This window comes from Falco naumanni, chromosome 13 (assembly GCF_017639655.2).
Source record: "Falco naumanni isolate bFalNau1 chromosome 13, bFalNau1.pat, whole genome shotgun sequence".
Classification (NCBI taxonomy): domain Eukaryota; kingdom Metazoa; phylum Chordata; class Aves; order Falconiformes; family Falconidae; genus Falco; species Falco naumanni.
In genome coordinates, this window is record NC_054066.1 from 28,739,748 (window position 1) to 28,761,039 (window position 21,292).

Below are 21,292 nucleotides of genomic sequence, written 5' to 3' on the forward strand. Positions count from 1 at the left end.
GGAAGAAAAACATGCAAAATAAGACATTTCCTCTAGAGCCTCCTTACAGGAAGATAATCCCTCCAAAAAACCAAAGCCCTGCAGTCCCCACGAGGTGTGTGGGTCCCAAGTGTGGGGCGAGCGCCGCAGCTCCAGCTGCCAAGGCACAACAGGAGAGAACCGAGTGTTGCCGGCAGTGCCGCAGCCACTCAGAAACCCTGCCGGGGATCCAACAAGAACACCTTGCTATTGCACTCTGGGGGATAAGATTTATTTACATCACCAGTTGGGGAGCAGGTCATAAGCAGCGACTCATTCAAACCCCGCTCCCCTGAGCCCTCCGCACAGCCCGAGCCAGGTGCTGCCCACGGAGCCGGAGCCCCCGCAGCGCTAGAGGCCAAATCATTTATACCAAGATCGTGGCTGTCAGGTTTGTCTGCTTTGGTTATGAGAAGTGTAGCTTGTGCACTGCAAGAAAGGACCTTTAAGCAAGATAAACGACTGGTGCCCACTCACGCTCTCCCGCAGGCGATGGCAACTCCTTGACTGTATGTGAAGGTCTTGTTCTTACGTATAACCTCAGCCGCCTTTTTCTTCCTAGAGAGGAATTTCACATGCCACCTTGAAACTGTGACCTACTGCTAAAAACAGTTAAACATCATCATCAGGGGTCTGCCACAAAACCAGTGGCAACCCCAGTGCAAGGAGGGGCTGTTGGAGTTTCCCCCTAGCCAGCACCCCGAGGGATGGAGCGATCTGTCCCGGTCTGTGGGCAGCACCGTTTGTTAGCAGGGCTGCTCACACTGAGCCCTAAAAACAGGCCCTATGCACACTTTTAGGAAGGAGTTACATCGGCCATAGCACATCACAGTACAAAAGCACGCAGGGGCAGGTGCCACAGAGCGACCCAGTGGGGGTGTCCCCGGACAGCCTGCAGCCAGAAAGCACAACTGCCACAAAATGGCTCTTTCAACCCAAAATGGACAGTCCGTTTATCACGCAGTTTCTACACGTAAGCCCTAAAAAACAAGTCACACCAATGTTCAAACATAATACTTTTATTTGTGGATAAAAATTAAGGCTCACAGTACTTTATCATTTCACAAGCAGAAAAATGTTAAAAATTGAGAATGATGGGGAATGCCCCCAATACAAATTCCTCTAGCTGCTGACATGTTTTACTGAAGACTCGAGGTGAACAATTGTACAGGGCAGCTACAGTTATTAGTTTGTAAACTAGGTGCTAAGTATAATTTTTTTAAGAAATGTGAACAGAGTATTATGTTTCTCTCCACTTCTGGCTGTCCAATACACATGGATTCCATAGAAACACTCAAGAACTGCTGGGATGATAACACCAACCTTCCTAAGAACAACCCACCACGACTACAATGCATGGCACAGGCGTCAAACGGGGGAAAAGAGCTAAAGATCACAAATTTCATTTCAGTAAGACATCTTTATCATAGTGCAATAGTTTATGCCTAAGATGTTCAATATTCAACTTTCTGGCTTAAAAAAAAAATAAAAAAAAATATCAAAGTATGTCCCTAAAGAGCACAGGAATTGCTGTCAAGCTCCATTTCCTTACAGCCATGAAAGCAACCCAGGTGATTAAAAGATGGTAAAAGCGTATGTCAGACTTCGGTATACACATAGAATACAGGTATACATCACGCCTACAGTTAAGATGCAACGTCAAGAAGGGCTTCCAAGTGCACAACATGCAGCGAAGAAAAGATTTCTGTCCAGAAATGCTGCAAGTTTGTGGTCCAGAGGTACAACTGTTACCATAACCCCCATCCCAATGAGCATCGCCACACAACTTTTCTGACAAGTTACATCATAACTATGGGACTATATTCTGCAGGTTTATTTACATGGAGACCAACTAAGTGTCTCAGTCAAAACTGAGAAAGGTTTCGGTTTAAGAGGTGCTCTATATTCTTTGCATTACTTTTTAGTAACACGTTCTGTTTTGCCTATTTGCTGTCAAGGCAACGCAAGCTGGTGGCAGCGGCAGCAAGAGCAAGCCTACTTACAGTAAGCAACAACTGCTATAGCATTAAAAAGCTGAAGGTCTTCTGCTTCACACAGAAAAGATTCATTTCTTGTCACTGTACCCTTTATATCTGAGATACCAACACAGTAATGAAAACAACTCTCCTCTGCTTTTTCTGAAAAAAAAAGTTAAAAAGTACTCTAAGGCTGTAATATCATTAGGGAGCTTTCTTTTGAGACCAGCTACAAAGAAAATCTGTTTTAAAGAGAACTCATACTATAACAGATTCTACCAAGGCAAACACCAATTTACAGTGGTTTTGACCAATAGCTCTTACAGATCACAATCCAGTAATAAGAGAGCATTTGTATTGATAATAGTTCACTTACATCACACAAAGCTCATCCAAAGGGCTCAAAGAGGTCATGACAGATGCGAGTGAAACTTACTACCCCCATTTTATCAAGGGGCCAACTGAAATATCGACTAAGATCCATTTGCCCAAGCTACAAGCCCTGCCGGGAGCAGGGCTGCGAGGCACAGGCAGTGTCCTATCTCCAAATGACACATGCCACTGCTCTGCTGCTCTCCTGCCACCAGTGTCCCCGGAGGGGTGCAGAGAACACAGGGCTGCAACACGTCATCTCCTCCGCCAAGCGAAAAACCAGCACTCAATGACACAGGCAAAATAAATTTACACAAGTTAGCCATTTCCTACAAGCAGAAATTAAACCAAATTTCCATAATGTGTAGGCTGTAAATGTAAGAATGGCAGGAAAATGTGTGCAATCAAAAGAATACAGAACAAACACTTCCAACCATTATTCCAGTTCACAAACCTATGCAAGTGGAAACCTAAGTAGTAACAGCCATTAATACTCCATGTTATTGAACAGCTTAAAACAAGTACTTTGCCCCATAATACGATGGTAACCTTGCAAGTGAATGAAATGCAACTGCTTAAATTAAAAACAAAACAGAACAGAAAAAAAAAAAGATAAGAGGGATAAGCCTAGATACACTGTTACAGTTCCACCAGTGGAGGCACCCAATAAGCTGCTCAGGTCAGAATTTAACTGTTAACTTTCACAAACAGCAATTGCAGGACATGCTCAAAATTCTTAGGTGGATGGAAATAGCTTTGCCTCAATACATCAGAAAAGCACAGGTGTCCAAAGTAACCATCTCTCAAATTATTGCTTTCTTAACTATGTAAAGAACAGAACACGAATAACGGAAGGGATCTATATGGATTGGGTAAGTCACCTCTGATACCATGACTCCACACTAGCAACTATAACCATCTTAAAGATCAAGCTAAATACAATACACACAAAAAAAAAAAAAATCCTGTAAAAGCAAATGCGTAGAAAATAAACTGTCCTCAAGTATAAGGAAAGCACATTGGCAGCAGGCTGCAAAGGGGCTGTTGTGCAAGCGTCAGAGGACAGAAACAGGTTTTGCAGATCCAGTAGCTCTGCTGCAACAACTTTCCACACCACACTCCCATTATTACGCTTCCATCAGAGTCCGCAGAAGCACACAGAGATACTTCCCTGTCTGGAATTTGACATATGCAAACATGCAGTAAGTGTATACTAAAGGTGAGCTGGCGTATACACGTCTGTTACCTACACGCACGCCTACCGAGCGATGCAAGAGGGAGCGAGTACAAAGAGACAGACAGAGATAATTTCATAATATTTTAGCATTGCTCTTCTGGAGCTCAACATTATTGCCATGGGCTAATACGTCAAATAATATAGAACAAGCTTAACAGTATACAACAGATACACAGTAATTCCACAACTCAACAGTACCCACTACTCCATTTGGCAAAATATTTATTTATAATAAATCCGTTCAAGAGCAGTTGGTCACAGAATTCATGTTACATTTTTCGGCTGTAACAATGCTTTTGGTAGAAGTAAATAAACCGTCTCTTTTTACACAGTGTACAAAAACAAAGAGACACTGAAAGGACAGTTAACAATAAAACACGTGAAAACAGGAAGAACCGGTAAGACAAAGGCAAAAGCAATAGGAATCTGTCTGCGCACCAGCAATGCTGCCATGATTATTTACCCGTACAAATCCTCAGCCCCACTTAGTTATTATTCCCAGCATAGCTCTTAACTGCAGGTTTATGCTCCAGGAGAGGAATCTGATGCGATGTAGCAGCTCCAGTCACTCTTTCACAGTACTGCATGTCAACACTGGGAATGGTTTCTGATATGATTTAGACTGCACACAGTACTTCAATAGAAAAAAGTTAATTACTCCCACTCCGTAGTTCCTGGTGGCTTCGATGTCAAGTCATACATCACCCGAGAAATGCCAGGAATCTTCTTAATCTCTGCCACCATTTTTAACACGACCTATCATGTAGGGAAAATAAAAAAAACTATCAGAAGAAAGCACGCTAAACAGACCCGATGAAAACTACCTAAGAAAAGCTTAAAAACAGGAAAACTTTGACCACACTAACTGTTATACACAGGAGAGAAAGCACCTACAGCTATTAGCATACCACCACCAGTTATGGAATAAAATCAACTGAAACAAAACCTCTAGCTTCACGGTATCTGCAGTTACATTTGGAACTTGCTCATTTTTGGTGCTGATAATAGACCTGGGTGTCGATCACAATACACTTCCCTCAAGGCAGCAGCTCTACAGCTGCAAAACTACTTCTTGAAAGTTCAGCAGGAACACAACACGATTACGTGTTACTATCATTGCCAGATTTTTCTCAGACCATCACCTTCAGCTGAACCGCCAAACATGAACACAACAGCCTGAGTGAAAGCCCTTTCAAAACCAAAAAGGGAGCTCTAAAGGTAAAAACAAAACAAATAAGAACACCCGCAAAAAGCAGAAAAGGCACCCAAAGGGAAGAGTTCCCATTGAGAGTTACTCTCCAGAGTTCACAACCAATTCATGTTATGATGAGAATTTGCTGATCCTTACAAGTTCAGCTTCCTTAAAAATCCCACAGTCCACAACAATCCCACTTACATGACATGCTGTTTTACAGTGCAAGCAGAAATCAAACAAGACATTGCTCTCTATGGAAAAACTGAAAATTTTTAATCAAATATGATTATATTCCCCATAAACACAGGTATTTTCCACAACCTCTACTATTTTGTAACCACATTATTACCTAGCCTTAAAGTGACCTTTTTACATTTTGAATAAGGGGGGGGTGGGGGGGTGGTGGTGGTTGGTTTGGGTGTGATTTTTGTGGTGTTTGGTTTGGTTTTAAACCCAAACTTCCAAGGTCAAATGAATCTTCATTTTATATAATGGAATAGTTTTGCATGGTAACCTTGAATAATTTCTTACTAAATGGGCAGGCTGCCTTAAAGTAGAAGGCTTCAGCTACATACAATTACTAAAGAATGCCTATATGCTTGTAAAGTATATTTAAAAAAAAAATTAAAAGAAAAAAAAAGTCAATCCTGTTCTTCAGCTACACTGAATTCCCAGAGAGAGAAAGTACTTGAAACTGGACATGGATAAAGTTTCTCAGAAAAACACACCTGAACTGGACTCCTAAACCCTCCTAGTGACCTAAATAGAAAACCCCACAATTTGAGATGTTAAATAGCAGGTTCCAGTAAAATCAGAAGTGGCAATCAAGGACAATTCTCTAACTCAGGACATTTCCAATTACTAATGCAAAAAATTAATTTCAAAATCCCAAGAATGGTTGGGGTATTCTTTCTTTTTTAATTCTTGGTATTTTGGCTCAACTCTGCTGGAAGGCCTTTAAGTCTGTCATACCCATTTGCCAGCTTCTCACTTTATTAGTTTTTTCCCCAAAATACCACCATATTCTTCCTAATGACTACCATGAAAGAGACAAAAAATTGCAAGAAAATCAAAGTCAAGGCAAGCAATCAAGAGAGAGGGAAGAAAGCCAAAATCAGTCATCTACAATACTAGCTTATGTTGAAAAGAAACTTGAAAACCACATTACCTCTTCTGGAACCTCATTACCAGGAGTTGCTGCAATACCAGTCATAAAATCACTTGTAATAAAAGTTCGAATAACCACAGATCTTTGACAGGAAGGTTGTTTCTGTAAGGGGTCCCGATCAAAATGCAATGGTGTCAGTATTATTGGCATCTGGCTAATTTTTCCGGCATAACCTTCAGAAAATCGTAGTACAAAGTGCATTAATTTTGCTTAAACACACAAGCGTGATAGAAATATAACAGAATTTCCCACATGTACTTCAAACTATATACTAGGAGCTACATTTACATCTTCTGGAGTCTTTTTGCTACTGCTACCACACCCCAGACAATCGCACTCAGTGCTGCATACACTACAACTACCCAAACTGCCACTTGAAATGATCTTCAGCGTTTGCAGGCATGCAGAAAAAAAAGAACCCAGATAATCTCCTTTATCCCTGTAATTCACTCTGAATGCAATTTATCTACTTTCCTTCCCACTGAACATAACCATGGGGTTTTATCTATCCCCATATCAAGCCCCAAATAAAGAGCCGTTCACAAGTATCTCTGTGCCTTTGAGATATTTAAAAGAAAGCTCGTAAGTATCCCTGTTGCTGGTGGTTGACAGGAAACTGCAGACAATCATTATTTTTTTTTTTTTTTTAATATCTCCTTCTGAAAGCCAATACACAGACCCCCTAATTTCACTGTTTAAATGATCTATAAATTTGAGATTCAGGCGCATGGCAGCCTGCAGAGCCAGTCTAACACTGTGGTGGGCTCTCATCCCCTGCTAGCAGCGGCCCAAGCTGTTGGTACAAGAAGTCTTTTTCACTAAATGGTAACTCAAGTCTTATTTTTGGGAATGATTCATTCACACAAAGCCAAGTGTCACCAAAAGTTAGCAAGACACATCTACAGTTTAACAAACACAACTGACAAGTGTTATTTTCAACCTTTTGAGGCTAATTTTGTACAAATTATGTTGACAGCCTTGCAAACTAAGTATGTGTTTTCAAAAAGAGATATCCTTTGTAACTTGATTTACAGAAAATACAGGCAAAGTCTGATGAACTGCTTCCCACAGATATCACAACTTCAAATGTAATTAAGTAAAAAAAAAAAAGTTACTGAACCCCGGAACTACTATATTCCCAGACTCTACCTGTGTACCTTATCACAGGCTATTGAATGTTCCCTGGATGTTAAGGGTTTGAAGTATTACTGTCTGCTAGCCTGAAGTGGCTGGGTTTACAAATACAGTTTTTACTTTAAGTTAAGAAATATGAAACCACCACAGACAGTGAGCAGCATCACCATCAGAAACTTAGTATTTGGGATTCCTTCTTCCCACCAAAAAACCTCACGTGATTTGGAAACTATGCCAAGTTTCTTTACACAGTTTATTTACTTGAGGTAAATACTGATGACTGAGATCAAAGAGGAGTAATTCAGCTGACTTTCAGATGGCTAACTACTTTTTGCAGAAGTTGGCACTGCAGTGAAGCAAGACACCTCTGAGCTTCATGACTTGACAGAGGCAAGCCTCAGTCTCCAAAAATCCCCCAAAATTAATTCTGCTAGCAGAAAGGCTAAAAACTCCTGTCCTTCAGCTATCAGCTTTCAGAAAAGGCTCTTGCCTGTCATCCCATTGATTTATTAGAGAAGCTTGCAGATTTTGACAGCACCACTCTAACTACACCCAGTTAGGTCTGCAGGGATCTTGAAACAAAAGTCTAATCCACAGGCTAAGGCGAAGTACCTACCAGACTCCCTGAGAATATTGTGAGCCTCAAAATCAGCTTGACGTAAAGTGCTGAGGACTCCTGTTGTCAGGAAAGTGGGGGTGACATCTGTAGGAGGTTCTTTGACCGGTGGACCGAACACGTACACAACTCTGGAAAACAAACAGGATGGTAGAAAAAAACCACATTTTGAGTACACAGAATAGAACAGATGGCCTTAAGACTGCTTCTTAAGTACTGCAGTGAGGAAAATAAAACTAGGGAAAAAAGCATAATATTTGATTCTGCTCCTTAGCTACTAAGTAGAGCTTAATACAACTTCATGCATATATTCTATAAACTTGACATGCATACTAGCTTTGGAAGTCAGATCTATTTATTTTGGTTTGCCAGAGACTAGCAATAGCCCCAGGTATTACTTATTAAAGAAAATAATCCTTTAGAAAAAAACAGAAATGCTAACTCAGCCATATCACAAAGGGTGTTTTTTCAATTTTACTTTGATGTCAGTAAATGCTAAGATTATTCTAAGAAAGCCAATTAATAAGTGCTTACAATTTCTATCTTCTCTCATAATAGGAAACCGCCAAAAATACCACTAAATTGTAAAACTTATTGTTAATGAATAGCTGTGCTTTCAGCACAGCACACTAACATTGCGGTTTATAAATCTACAGAACTACATCTATAATAAAATATCTTCTGAATTCAAACCAGTCACATCAGCTTTATCTTCTTAATCTCATTCATTGCATTTTCTGTCTTGCAGAGCAAAAAGCAAAGGATATCATCACCCAACTGGCCTCATACAAGGACTTACTATGACAGATTCACACAAGTTATTTGAGTTTGTAGATACAAACAAAAAATACTTGTCTAAAATCCAAAGCAGAAAAACATGCAAGCTTTACATTCTGTATTTTTGTTTGTAATATAAAGTCTGCAAGCGTAGATGGGCAGACAACCAACTATTTCAGTTCACTCCTCAAACTGCCAGCTTCCGTGTCCCTATAAACAATAATGAAAGATTCTGAAAACATACCCTGGTAGAGCAGAACTCCCAGAGACGTGGTATGTTCAGGAGGGTAGCATTAAATCCAAAAGAGCTTAAAGACGATAGCCATGCTGTAAATCCAGCACACACTTTATAGTTGCACATGCAATCCTGATTTCGTGCCATCTTTTGTTCCCTCTGCATTTAGTTTAAAGAAGTCTCTTGCAATTCAACATCTCACCTTTTAAAAAGAACTACTCTTTCAGGAAGCGTCACTTACGTGACAAAATTAAATTTTGCTATAAGCAATTATAAGCAGTATTATCAGAATGTCTAAAGCTAGGCAAGGAGGATATGCATTCCCCAGAACTGATATATTATCTAAGCAACTTCAGCTGCTAGAAAAATTACAGAATCAAGTAGCTAGAAAATGCATATTCACAAGCTCAATTAAGATTAAACTGCCCAGCTTTGGAGCTCTCCTGTGTGTCACAAGAGCTTACAGTCCCACGTAAATTCTCTTTTTGACACAAAGCAAAAAAATACTGCATGACACCACAACTGATCAGCAGGCTTGGAATGTTTCAAGAAAGATTTTGCTTAAGTTACATTGGATGTTGGCTAATCAAGTGCCTAAAAAAAAATTAGGAGGTGGCTATCAATTTCTTCTTCAGGCTAGCAATTCCAGAAATAAACCTGTGTTCTGATTTATTGTGTATCTGTAACCTCTCTACGATACACCTGTCCAACATATAGAAAAAGTATACCATAGAATTAACAGGAGAATGCTTGTGCATGCAAAACTTCCATGTATTAAGTGGATCATTAAAACCAAAGATAATTCAAAATACTTACCTGTTTATGTTGTGGCACATGCGTGGTATGAGTCTGGCAAGAAACATAAGAGACTCCCAGTGTGGAGCATCTTTACTAGAGATCCCGCAAACATAGCTATATGAACGACAGTCACCCTATAAATTGAAAAAAAAAAAAATTGAAAATGAACTTTGCTGCCAAAACAGTTCACTACTTTCCCGTTCATCCTGTAGGTTACAGGACCATATTTTGTGCCAACATTCAGCAGACACCAAGCTGGTGAAATCAGTAGGCTGAGAGACACCAAGTGAATGAGCAAACAGAGTTAACACAACAGATGATTCAGAATGGAAAGAGTCATATAAAGTGACCAGGGCACAGGGACTGATTACTTATTGGTATCTTCATGACCATCTGAGGAAGGCCTTCGACAAAGTATAGAAATCACCGATGACACTGCTGTTTAAAACAGCAAAAGCTGACTGCAAAGAGTAACGGAATCAATGCACAATTAAGCAGCTGACAATAAAATAAAAGATGTAATTCAATGCTGACAGTGCAAAGAAAAGTACTTTACAGCTACGACTACTCAGTAAAGAAACACCCCAAGTTATGGCAGGCAATTCCATAAGAATTGCCAGCTCAGCATTTCTATTCAGTTTATTTCTGTCACCAAAGGACAGCCCACAAAAATGTGTGTGGCATTAGCAAAGGAGTGAAAGGAAAGAAAACATTATGTGCCTGGGCAGATCCAGGTGTTCCCCTATCCTGAACTGCCTGCACTGCTCTGGTTCCTTTCCTCTCAAGGCTAAGGATGCAGCGCGACTTGGAAAAGTACAGGAAAGTGCAGCACACATGTTCAAACATAGGAAGCAGGGCAGGTTTGACCAACTTCGTCTCGGACTCCTGAGCCTTCAGAGGGGCAACAGGATTACACTGGCCCAGGCTGCCCAGAGCAGCTGTGGGTGCCCCGTCCCTGGCAGGGCTCAAGGCCAGGCTGGACGGGGCTGGGGGCAACCTGGGCTGGGGGGAGGTGGCCCTGCCTGGGGCAGGGGGCTGGAGCTAGGTGGGCTTTAAGGGCCCTTCCAAACCAAACCGTTCTGTGATGATTCTATGATTACAGCAGAGGTCTACCAGATTACAGCGTCATGAAGAAACTACATGTAAGTGACCAGCATTATGCAAACTTAATGATATTCTCAAATGCAACACCTGGCATTTACTTGAGTGCCTATTCAGGTATCTTGACACCTTTGCACCACACCAGCACTGACAAATGACAGTAACGTAGGTATCAACGCCTTTTGAAGTTTATGTTCTTAAAGCTCTTTATTTTCTGATCTTAAAGCAGCAATTATTACGCTTCACTGCAGCCTGCTACACTGCTAGGAAGCAGCTTTCAGAACATCCCCTGAATGAATCCATTTACCTGCACTCCCACAGTTTTGATTGGTAACAAGAAGGCATTCAGTGAATGTAGGCTTGTAATCTGCATCAGCTTCTCCTGATCTTCTTCAGATGTACATGCTTTGACCCTTTGCAGCAAAGTATGTGGCTGTGCAATGATGCAGAAAAATAAATTTTAATTAAATAAAACCCCCAAGCGCTCAAACAGAACTTACACAGTGCAAATAAAATTATTATTTAAGTAGCTGTTTTCTTAAATTTAGACTACATTTACCCCTTGGAACTACTCAAAAAATATCTTTCATTTAACGACTAAATTTTAGCAAAACCACTTCTGATTAGACTGCATGTATTTTAAACTGAAGTTCTCCGTAGCCACAGGTGAAACTCTTTTCCTATGCTCATTTTCTCTTTCACAAAGCTATACTTTTCATTTTTGTTGTTTATTTCAAATACAGAACAAAGTAACACCCTGTTACCCTATACTACAATTCCGTATGTTTTGAAGGAAAAGCAGATGTAAATACTTTCCGTTCACAGTATTTATCAAAAAAGTTTTGGAAGTTGTTTGAACTTATGCCTCAGAGCAAGCCTCTGCCAACGACTTTTCACCTCCCCACAGTTAGTTCAAGTGAGCTTAGAGTAATCACAAAGGTCATAACAGTGAAGAGATTGAGAACTTAAACATCACCAATTAAAAAGCTCAGGTTTTTGTTTGGGACATCTGGCAAGCATTAGTTCCTCACTCCTGCACTTCCATTTATACATTCAGTGATTGTTAGGGCAGACAAATCTAGAAAGTTACAATTACTTCAGAAAGGGAAAATCTTTTCCTGGTACTACATGTATCTCCAGAAATCTCACCTGCACAAAGTTTAACTAATTTTAAAGCAAAATTTATTTACTATTTGAAAGGTATATAAACTTCCATTTTCCAGAAATTGTTCAATGCTTGCACTAGTCAAGGCACTAAAAATTCTACTGTACTATACAGAATGGCTTCAAGTGAGTTGTACTGGAATGCATTATTCCTTAAAGAGCACAAACAAGTTGTTTTAGCAGCTTAAATCTCATTGCGGGCCACTACAGAACGATCATGCTGATTTCTAATCTGCAGAAAACTAGTAGTTTTGTTACCTTCTTAACACTTGCAGAAAAATCTGCAACTATTTTCAAAATGTTGTTTGTTTCAGGAAAGTCTTTGCACACATAAGGTTCTTCAGCACATATCACTCTGATTGCTAGTCCAGGACCTGCAATGCAAAGTTGAAAAATCATTATACTAAATAACAGGTAACAGACTTTCATCTAAAAATGTGACAGCATCCTGAACAGCAGGTCAATCACTAGGTACCGTATGTTTTGCCATTGTACCTATACTTCAACTGCAGGTTGGTTTTGGGTTTTTTTGTCTTGTAGGGTGTTAAGACAAGCAGTTGACTCCTGAGCAGTATGTCTGTTCAGTACATTTAAGTATTATTTATCTACATCTTAAATTGGCTGGTTGTGTAAAGCAGCAGTGAGTGGTGATGAAGAGTAGTGGACAGCAAGCCAAAGCGAACAGGAGCCCCTTCGCTAAGCAACTGGGATGGAAGATGTGGTTATAACAAACAGTTGAGTCTCCGTTGTTTTTAAAGACCCCTGATGGGTATTTGACCTTTTAGCTACCTCACAGAAAAGCACATGTAATTTTCTGGAAGTGTCTGAAGACAGTGGAGAACTGTTGTTATTCTCCACGCAATCATTTTCAAAACAGCAAAAGTCCCCTAGAAAGGCAGGCAGACACGGGCCATTATTTCAAGTAAGATGCATGTGACAGCTCAGGCAGCATTCAGCTGCACTTTACCTACAATTCTTGCTTTGGTTTATACAACTAAAAAGAAAGAAATGCAGCTAAAAGCAAACTCAATTATAAAAATTTTCTTTTAATCACTATACATAATAAAGCTGCTCTCCAATGCTCTTTTCCTGAAAGAATCCTGCTTAAGCTAAAACTCTAAATCCATCAATTTCTTCTGTGTTTTGAGGTAAGTTTTATAGTCCAACATACTGCAGGTGACATATCTTCTGAACAATACCGATACGATCCATAGCCCTTCACTAAGTGGCACAGAGCAGCCCTCATACCTGGGAAGGGATGCCTCGAAACCAGCTCTTCAGGAAGACCAAGCTCTCTTCCTAGCACTCGCACTTCATCTTTGTGAAAGTCTTTCAGTGGTTCTATTACTTTACCCTTAAAAAAATGAAAAAGCAATTTACACCCCAGCTTACATAGTCAAACAAAAAGCCTCAAATGTTTACGTTATACCAGTCAAACTGGCCTGCTTTTCACAGCATCATCTGCCAACGCTTGCATAAACACTGGAAAGAATAGTACCCATGAATGTGAGCTTTGTAAGGCAGTTGCAGGGCAGAGGATAAGACAAGGAAGTTTAAGATTGTGCCAGAAGTATCAATGGTTCAATCAGTGTCAACGTAGCTGTAAGGTCAAGCTGGCTCTGTCTTCAAACACTCAGACCTCTCTTGTCTTTGCTAGATGTTCAATCTAAAAGCCTTGAAAATACTTTGTGCAGCAGTAAGTATTACAAGTGTGGATCATGAACAGTTACTCTTCTGTCCTGTGGTTGTGGACTTACTAATAACTGAGCACCTTCCAACAGGGTTATGTGATGTCTCACATGTTGGTTCTTTCTTCAAGATTATTTTATAATAGACTTACAGAGAACTTGCCATTCTAATGTCAGAAAAGGCAAAATAGGGCAGTCTCCTGCATTTGCTTCACATGCTAATACTTAAGTGCTCTGCATGGGAAAGGTATTGAAAAAGCTTTCCTGGACTTTGGACTAAACAGACCAATTGGGAGTACAATCAAAGGGACAGCACTTGGGCTGTTTATCTTCAGACAGTTCAACCTCTTGTGTTCATATCATCTTCAAGCTCCTGGTCATCATCCATAGCTATCCATGTTGGGCCACTTCAGAAAGATCTGTAGGTTCTTAAATTAACAACTGGCAAACAGATGGTGTGCCATCAGCATACTGCTGGCAGGTAGCCCACGAGGTTACTAGAAGCATGATGCAGAAGCTACTTAAGAACAGAAAGAACTCATCGCTGTAGATACCTGAAGGAATTATCCCTAGATTTCAACACATTTAAATGCAGTATTCTCATTCTCTCTCAAGAGAGAGGTGAATGCTATGGTTGCAGTGGCTGAAGGTTACAAGAGGTTTAAGAGGAGAATTTTGGCCCTCTCTCAACAGGAGCTGATCACCTTTCTACTAAAGCAGTGTCACTGCTCTTGCCTAAATCTGTGATGTGCCAGATCTGACCTATCGGCACCTAGAGGTTACCCATTGACTAGTGCTAAGAACGAGATACAACAGAAGGAGTAAGTGACCCATTACACCATCAACTCCAGCTGAACCAGAATAAAGTTGTCTGAGAAGTCTTAGATACTCTCCTGCTAAAGGCCATTTGGTATTGTTCTGGTTCCTTACTAGAATACAAGTTTGTTTTGAGGATTAAAAAGTAAGAGTGAGGAAACTGCTTGCAGCTGAGAACACCACTGGTCACACTGAATAATCCATGTTCAAACTGCCAGCAGTGCTGGACAACGCTCAAACAATTCTGACTACTTTGAGAATAGAGCAACTACAGAGAAACGTAATAAATTGCAACGTGTTACAACACAGCCTAAAGGCCCTCATCAGAATAGGGTCCCATCAACATAGGACAGTTATATCAACAGAACATAAAAGTTCTTCATTTGTGATACTCAGCTTCACATGTGTCAGAATGAGAAGGATACACCAGTATCCTCATTGTCATTTACCTCTTCTCTTAACTTTCGAATCAGCTCTGTGTCATTATGATGAGTTTTGATGACTTCAGCTTTGCCACTTGCAACAAGGGAAGCACTTTCAATGAGATCAGGTCTGAGGGTACCCTGAGCAAGAAAAACCTCTTCAGGTTTCAGATTCATTTCTCCGATAACTTCATTGGCTATCTGTAAGATGGAGAGAAAAAAGAAAAGTGTTCTGATCTACTTTTTGGTTGTCAAAGGTGTAAAGGAAGATAATCAATTGCCCAACAAATGCTACTGAGCTGCGAAAGCACAAACAAATAGGAAAACTAATTACGACATGATCTCACTGCTGAAATAGTCCTATAAACCCATATTTTATTGAACAGAAAACGGAAAAAAGTATTTTTAGACTACGAGAACATCACTGCCTGTCAAATGTTATATTCTCCCTCCATCAGCAACACTGGTAGCTGACAGACAGAAAATAGCTCATCTTCAGCAAAGCAACACCAGCACGCCCCAATTCACGCTACCCACTGATTTGGTGAAAAAACATTACATGGAAGTTTATGCAATAGAAATGAATGGCCAACCAACACAGTATACCTAAACGTGATGGTAGATCCACTACAATGCTTGTGGACCATATTTCAACTATTGATTCATTGCCAGAAGTTTTAAGCTTAGGGTAACGTATCAATGGCTTCTCAGGTCATCCAAAACTTCTAAGACCACTGATGCCACTGACTGCACAGTGCTTTGGAATGAAGAGTCCGATGTAGAAAATATATCTGAAATCAAGTTACTTAAAAAACCAACAAAAAACAACAAACCCACCAACAAATAATTATAAACGTTACCTTAACAAAAGTGTCACCAATAATTTTTCTTTTTTCTTCAGGACTTGTAGTCATATTTAAGGTCTTGCTAATTCTTTTACGTGGAGTTCTGTCCTCATCCGAGATAGGCAGAGTTGTTGTACCATTATAGAATGAATGAGCTGCATTCACCACTGCATGAAATAACAGAAATTTTTTGGCAAAGCCAGTAAAGATTTTTTTATGCAAGTTGCAAAAAAAATCACTCTATTGCTTTAGAAAAAAGAAAGTAAGTCATTCCAGTCCTTTGACTATTAACTGCATTGAATAGGGCTGTTCAATACCTCAAGAATTAATTGTAACAAAATATTTTATTTCTCTTACTAACTTACTCTAGAGTGCAATTATTTTCATGTTATGAGGCTAGGCAACTGTGTGAAAGTTCAGCTCTTGCTTCCCCTCTTAGATTATAATTTATTTGCTTTATTTTAATATAATTTACAGGATGGTATTCCCCCAAGGGCTTTCTGCAACCAAAATTACACGATGCACTGTTTACTCACGGTATATTACGCCTCTTCGTTTAGAGAGGCTCAGTGCAGAGATCAGCTAGGAGGCTCTTTGGCATCTTTTACCAGCACTGAGCTCCAAGACCTACAGAAGGAGCACCTGCAGCAGAGGGATTCCCTCAATTTATTACTCTGGCAGCCTGCCAGAGCACAGGTTTATTGGTCTACAGAGTGCAAGAATAAGATACAGATTTTCCACTAAAAAAAGTCAAAATAAAAGAAGATGTGTGTAGAACAAAGCTTAGACTTTGACACATCAGAATATCGCAGCCCAATCGGCAAGATGCTAATGTGCAAGCTCCCTGCACTGTTTCACACCGTCAGGCTAGTGGAAAGCGCTGCTCACCTAGTGCCACGCTTCCTGACCAACACACAGGAGAATCACTTGACAACAGTACTTACACAAAGCCCCAGGAACAGGTAGCTATTACTCATTAAATAAATCAGCCAGGCAGTATGAAGCAGCTTTCAATGTTGGCACAACTCAAACATACATTATTGTCTTCACTGACCTCCTCATACTTCAAGTACCCAAAACCTCTAAACCTTCTCAACAGCCATGACAAGGTACCTTTTGCTCTCTGATAATGTATTGCTCCTTAACAAGCTACTCCAAAAAAAAAAACCACCAACAAAAAACCAAACAACTAAAATCTGCCTATTTAGAAGCCAGGAGAGGAAAGGAAAAAAAAGCCTTGAGAAAGTAATTTTGGCTATAATAGCATGCAAACGAGCTCACAGTTCAAAAAGAAAGAGATCCAGGACAAGAAATAAAGCCTCAGTGGAGGACTGTTAACCAAGCTGCTGAAGAAAAACACAATCAAACGAGTTTTGCAGCAGCTGAAAAGGATTACTCAACCATCAGCAGAAAAGTAGCTGAGCAGCAGTGACTGAGGCACATATCCACTGCTTTGCTGTGCCCCAACAGAAGATATCAGATCTCAGCAGCTGAAGAGATGGATCAGTTCATTGTATACTCCAATCAAATAAGTAAGGCTTAGTATTTTAGGTTTGAAATTTTGTGAATAGGCTAAGGTGGTTCCAAATCAGCAACCACGCTAGCAACTGAGTTGTAAAGTCCGAGAACTACGAAGATCAATTCAAATCAAAGAAACAAAACACTAAATGCACATTTTAGGATGCTGGCCACATCATCAGTAGTATCAAGCACATTTAACAAGACTATGGTACCTTTAACTTGAATCCCAAGTTTTTTGAGTGCCTCTTCCACAGACTGACTCTCTCTTTTGCGCATAAATCCATTATCTATGTGTACAGCTATGACCTGATCTCGGTTTAAAGCTTGGTTCAGAAGAGCAGTACACACTGTTGAGTCCACACCACCACTGAGTAAAACCTAAGAATGAGGAAAAAAAAATAAAAACAACCCCGAAGTTTGGTCAGCTGTCTGAGGAAAGTGTTAACAAATAATTCAGATAAAACCATGAGGATCAGAACAGACTACTGACTTAACTGTCAATGATCGGGAAGCAAACAAGTCGTCAAACAGTGTGCAGACCCAATTGTGCAAACTTTCTAAAACCTGTTTGATGTACTACCCAAATTCACAACAATTCTGCTTTTTTCAAATTAACCTGAACAACTCTGTCATTTTCTGTCACGCTTTTGCAAATAATCTTTCAGCTTCAATTCAATTACCTACCAGGACTTTTGATGAGCCCACTTTCTCTCTGATATCTTGAATGCACTGAAGTTGTCTGTTTTCCACTGTAAAGGTACCACTGCATCCCGCAATATCGTAAAGAAAGTTCTTCAGGATCATTTTTCCATTCACTGTGAGGCTAACTTCAGGGTGGAACTGTGCTCCATACAGCTTTTTAGATTCATTTGCTATGCCTTCATTAGTGCAAAGAAATGAGCGTGACAAAACAATAAAAATTGGAAGTGAAATGCATACCCAAGAAAGTCAAGCATACACTTTGTGAGTGATTTATTTTGCCATTTATTTTGGCAAAAATTACCAATCAAAACTAAAGACTCCGCTTAAGATTAGGAACAAGGGTACTGTTACATATCTAGAACACACAGTCCCTCAGAAACCAAAGAAAACACTCAGACATCCTAGTAAAACCATTAGGAAAAAAGGAGATCAATTACATTTATTTTTTCCTACCACATACCTCATACAACCCTGCAACCAAGCCACACTGACACAGGTGCATCCATGTTAAAAGGGTTGTGCTGGTGAAGCTGTGCAAGTGTCCCTACAGGGGTACACCTGTGACCCCACTGCTCTCTTTGTTGCGGAGGGTTACTTTGAGGAGTCTCCATACTGCACCTTGCACCAGGTAAGTGGTGGTCTGACTTGGATTAAAAAAAACAAACAGCAAGGAAACAGCCTAATTACACTGCTCTGTGTTAGACTCCCAGATGCCCTGTATCCCTGTATTTTCCTTTCACTGCTGGAAGCCTGGCTACCACCTCACCAGCATTTGTTTGCTTGCTTAGGCACGAGGAGCCGTACGCTTTTGTAAAAGCCCACGGGGAACAGCACAGGAAAGTGCTGCAGATGGGAAAGGTACAACAGCTTGTGGGCAAGAGCAGCCCTGGGGAGAACACGTTGGGGGCGTTGGTTTACGAGAAGCTCAACATGACCCAGCAACGTGCGCTTGCAGCCCAGAAAGCCAACTGCACCTGGGCTGCATCCCCAGCGGCGTGGCCAGCAGTCGAGGGAGGGGATTGTCCCCCTCTGCTCCTCCCTGGTGAGACCCCCTGCAGCCCTGCGTCCAGCTCTGTGCCCCCAGCATAAGGGGGACATGAAACTGTTGGGGCGAGCCCAGAGGAGGCCGTGAAGATGCTCGGAGGGCTGGAGCCCCTCTGCTGTGCGACAGGCTGAGGGTTGGGGTTGCTCAGCCTGCAGAAGGGAAGGCTCCGGGGACACCTTAGAGCAGCTTCCAGTGCCTGAAGGGGAATGGCTTGCAGCTGGAGGGGGGGACAGTCAGGTTAAAGGAAGAAATTCTGTGCTGGGGGGGTGGGAGGCGCTGGCCCAGGCTGCCCAGAGCAGCTGTGGGTGCCCCGTCCCTGGCAGGGCTCAAGGCCAGGCTGGACGGGGCTGGGGGCAACCTGGGCTGGGGGGAGGTGGCCCTGCCCGGGGCAGGGGGCTGGAGCTAGGTGGGCTTTAAGGGCCCTGCCAACACAAACCGTTCTGTGATTCTATGAACTCTCATTTCTAATGCCTCTATTAAAGAGGGATTAAAGCTACGTGTGCATACTGTACACAGCAAACTTTACGTAGCTCTACAAATTTTTTTGCTATCTGAGTAGGCATGAGTTCTAGATCACTTCAAAGGTCAGCCAGAATATAACGAATCTTAACAGTCTTATCTTAACAGCAGTATAGAATCTGTTCATAACAAAATACCTTTAAGTCTTTTAAAAGGACTGTTTTTCTCAGATTGGCTACCTGTCTGATTTAAGAGCAACATCTTCTCTTTTTTTTTTTAATGAGAGATGTAAAATAAACTGAGTGAATACTTTGAGATCTTACTGTCCCAGCAAGTTTAAGACCTCTACAGGTCTCCCACCTCCTAGGAAAGAGATGCAAAGAGGCTGCCTGGTTTTGAATAATTTGAGTAGCTTCCAAAAACCTTATTCTAAGGTCCTACATTTTTCTGTGACAATCTGTGTGTAACGTTTGAAACACTGCTTTCAGTACCAACATTATTTTTGCGCAGTTGAACATTCATGCAATATTAAATACAATAACAAGTTAATCAAGCTTTAATAATTAAGCAGTGCTTGACTTTTACTACTACAGTGAAAAACCAAGAAAAACAACATATTCATACTTTAAAATAACAAAACCTTCACAAAGGTTAAATTTTCCTTAAACCACCAATGTAAAAACAGTACAATTCGTTTTCACATCTATTTCTTTCTTTGTTATCACAACAGCACAATGCCCAAGCAAGCACATACAAGTAATTGTTAAAAACAATCCACTTATTTGGCAATTAGATAACAGATATTCTGTTCCCATTTGGTTCTAACTACTGTCCGACATTATCAAAAGACAATTTCAGTATAAAATAATGTCCATTAAAGGAAAAAATTAATACCTGCTATAATGTTCCCAGACTGTGCAACCACTTTGAATCCATCAGCTACTTTATCCACACTATCTCCGTGAGTAAGAAGCACAAGCTCTTCCTTCTGAAGGCCCCTAAACAAAGATTAAAAACCAGAATCAAAAAAAAAAGAACAAAAACCTAACTACCTGCATTTCCAAGATAAACCCTTAGGGATTCCAACAAAAGCCAATCTCAGCTGACCAGGCCCATTTGAAGTAGATGCAGAATTTCTTTCCCAGAAACAGTCATCTCCACCTCCAAGATGCCTCTGTTGGAAGCTGCATAAGTTCTTGTACATCCTTCATTGAAGAGGAATTTAATTCAGAAAGGAGTGTGGTTTGTTTTTTTCGTTTGTGGATTTTTGTGGTTTGTGGGGGTTTTTTGGGTTTTGTTTTTGTTGTGTTTTTTTGTTTTTTTTTTTTTAACAAACATGCCAATACTGAAGTATTCCCTCTTTGACATGTAGAATCATCTAGAGTCAGCCAGGATACTTGGAATCCTGCTTTTTTCAATGAAGTGAAGTTTTCTTGCTCAAAATTGTGTTTTCAGGACAATTTGGGCACCTCAGGCTTTAGGCAGCATATAAAGTTCTGCAGTAGCCCTACAGAGGAAGTTAATACCATCGGAGTGTCAGGTATGAGTAGACTATTAGAATTCTTACAAGGAACTTGAGAGGCATTGACAAACTACCAAGAAATCCAATTCTAGTTTTATAAAACATCACAAAGCAATTTTAAAGGAAGGTAGAAAACAAATGGTTTCAAGGTTTTCTATTACCTTTCAAAAATTGGGTAGGTGCCAGCCAATACAAGAGTAATGTACTGCAAGAGCTTAACACAAAGATTCTCATGTTGCAGTACACTTTACAGTGTCTCAATGAAGATATTCTACTGTGAAATAAGGGGTTTACACAATATTGCAAGCAAATACATCTGCATTTCTAGAGTCAGTTGAAAAGTTATGCCTAAATATTAAAATTACTAACTTGTTTACTCACAAACACAGTTGTAAAAGTTTTATTAGAAATTATCAGGTAAGCATGGGTGCAATTTCACTATTTTCTTTAAAATAACCTTCCTCTCATCCAGACACCAATT

At 40.4% G+C, this 21,292-nt stretch overlaps 1 protein-coding gene across 4 annotated transcripts in view; it reads right to left on the reverse strand.

The window, feature by feature from the left end:
* Positions 1-3,808: 3,808 nt before the first annotated feature.
* The window catches only part of GMPS (guanine monophosphate synthase), a 29,715-nt gene continuing 12,231 nt past the window's right edge, over positions 3,809-21,292 (reverse strand). For all 4 annotated transcript variants that reach the window (XM_040613435.1, XM_040613434.1, XM_040613436.1 and 1 more), the window contains 12 exons: positions 20,184-20,287; positions 17,768-17,961; positions 17,296-17,461; positions 15,578-15,729; positions 14,745-14,918; positions 13,040-13,145; positions 12,050-12,165; positions 10,935-11,060; positions 9,545-9,660; positions 7,717-7,847; positions 5,967-6,139; positions 3,809-4,359 (listed from right to left, as the gene is read on the reverse strand). In XM_040613435.1, the coding sequence (XP_040469369.1) occupies positions 4,258-4,359; positions 5,967-6,139; positions 7,717-7,847; positions 9,545-9,660; positions 10,935-11,060; positions 12,050-12,165; positions 13,040-13,145; positions 14,745-14,918; positions 15,578-15,729; positions 17,296-17,461; positions 17,768-17,961; positions 20,184-20,287 (1,660 nt within the window). In that variant the 3' untranslated portion in view covers positions 3,809-4,257. The remainder of the gene's footprint in view (positions 4,360-5,966; positions 6,140-7,716; positions 7,848-9,544; positions 9,661-10,934; positions 11,061-12,049; positions 12,166-13,039; positions 13,146-14,744; positions 14,919-15,577; positions 15,730-17,295; positions 17,462-17,767; positions 17,962-20,183; positions 20,288-21,292) is intronic.